This window comes from Puntigrus tetrazona, chromosome 17, assembly GCF_018831695.1.
Source record: "Puntigrus tetrazona isolate hp1 chromosome 17, ASM1883169v1, whole genome shotgun sequence".
NCBI lineage: Eukaryota > Metazoa > Chordata > Actinopteri > Cypriniformes > Cyprinidae > Puntigrus > Puntigrus tetrazona.
Genome location: NC_056715.1, coordinates 15772667 through 15774621, shown reverse-complemented (window position 1 = coordinate 15774621; position 1955 = coordinate 15772667). Strand labels below are relative to the sequence as shown.

General features: G+C 35.8%; 1 protein-coding gene across 1 annotated transcript in view; it reads right to left on the bottom strand.

Moving 5' to 3' along the window:
* LOC122361910 (sodium/potassium/calcium exchanger 4-like) overlaps positions 1-1955 on the bottom strand; it is an 11997-nt gene that overhangs the window by 6940 nt on the left and 3102 nt on the right. The window contains exons 5-6 of the mRNA XM_043263106.1: positions 1358-1431; positions 1232-1258 (exon numbers count right to left, since the gene is read on the bottom strand). Of these exons, the coding sequence (XP_043119041.1) occupies positions 1232-1258; positions 1358-1431 (101 nt within the window). The remainder of the gene's footprint in view (positions 1-1231; positions 1259-1357; positions 1432-1955) is intronic.

The window sequence follows — 1955 nt, the reverse complement described above, 5'->3', positions numbered from 1 at the left end:
ATAATATTTTCTTAATAAACTAATTTTTGTATATATTTATTACTTTGACATTTCTGCTTATGTAATATATTAAATTGTAACATATTATTGTAATTTAGTAATGGAAAACATTATTTAAGTCACAACATTTCTAAATTGTTTAATAAAAGTAGACATATAGGTATATCCGAATTTAAAAATGACAATATCTGTGTTTTAATAAAGCATGTATTTTTTCACGAGCTTCAAAATAATAATAATAATAATAATGTAATTTCATGTTTTATATTTAAACCATATCATTTAGTAAGTAAAAACATCATTCAAGTTACTGCGTGTACGATTAACATTTCTCATATTAAATACATGCACATGAAGACACCCTGGAATTTTTTAGATTCAGATGTTTGGAGATAACTGACTATAATTATAAACTTGCAGAACATTTAAACGTTATGGTTCTATCAGTCACTGTGTCTTTTTGTATGATGTTTTCTACCACATTTGTTCAAAAACCGAGGACCAGTGGAACCAGAGGACCTCATACTTGTATCGAGGCCGAGACGGGTATGGAATTATGGATTATGATCATTTTCGTCTGTATTTTTGAAGCCTGTCTGTTTAGTCTTACCTGGCCCCAGCAGCGGTACAGTCGGATCGTCCCAGTTACAGTCTAAACTGTCTTTACCGTCCTCCAGCTCGCTGCCGGCCGCTGCGTTTCCATTGGCCACGTTCTTGTCTCCTCGTCTCATGAAGAACTTCTGCATGCTTGCGTTAAATCTAATGCAGGCAAAAACAACAAGAGCTTTCTTCCAGAGAATTGCATCAAAAATACCGAAAGAACAGCAATGCTGTCAAATTTGTGTTCATTCTACTTGAATATATTGTGAAACGTCATTTATTTCTGCGATCGAAGCTGAATTTTCAGAAACCACTCTAACATTCGGATTTCCTGTTCGAGAAAAAAGGTGTGCTGCTCAATATTTTTTGAAGAAACTGTTATGCATTTTATTTTTCAGGATCCTTTGACGAGCAGAAATTTCAAAGGAACAGCATTTATTTTCAATTGAAAAAACAATCGGTCACATAACAGCTGTCTTTACTAAATATAAACTCACTTCATGATGAGGATGTATACGGCATACATGACCACCAGCACCAGGCTCTCCCACCTGAAACACAACATCAAAACCACGTCAGATGGAAATTTACAAAAACCAGAGAAGAGAGGAAAATAAAAACTCAGACTCACCAGACGATCTTTTCATCATAGATGAATTGACGTCACATGACAAGACAAACGAAAAGATCGTCAGTTCCGTTCTGGTCTAGTTCTAACGGAATTTGTTAACGAATTGTCATTCACTTGAGACTCACCACAATTAGGGCGACTACAGACAATATGTAGAAGAAAGAGTCACGGAAAACAGCCCACCAGGTCAGTAAGACCACCTGCAGACAACAACACGGACCGCCGTTAAATACGTCAAGTCGTGAAGATGATTTACAAACGGAGAAAACAAAACGCGGAACCCAAAACTTCAACCTCATTACGCGCGCGTGCGCTTCAGGCGGAGGCCTCTAGCCAAATAAAAATGAATTTATTTTTAACTGCATTTCGTGTAAACACCTTTTCTCCTCGAATGAGCGAATAAACGAACAAGCAAACGATTAAAGCCAAGAAAATGAAAAAATGCTGTTAATGTTGAACAAAAACAGGGTCGAGGTTCGAATGGAAGGTAAAGTTTCTTAGTGTGAAAAACATTTTAAAATCGGTTAGAATCGATTTCCATTATAAAGAACCTTTTGTGGATTTCATGGATGTCATGGAACCATCAAAGAACCATTTTATTTAAGTGTTTTTGAGGTTATTTGACGTCTTATTGTCTCATATATCTTACATATAGATGATTTTGCTCATGTGGAACTGATTATTTTCCATGAATTGGTTCTTCTGGACAGTTTGATTCGCCAGT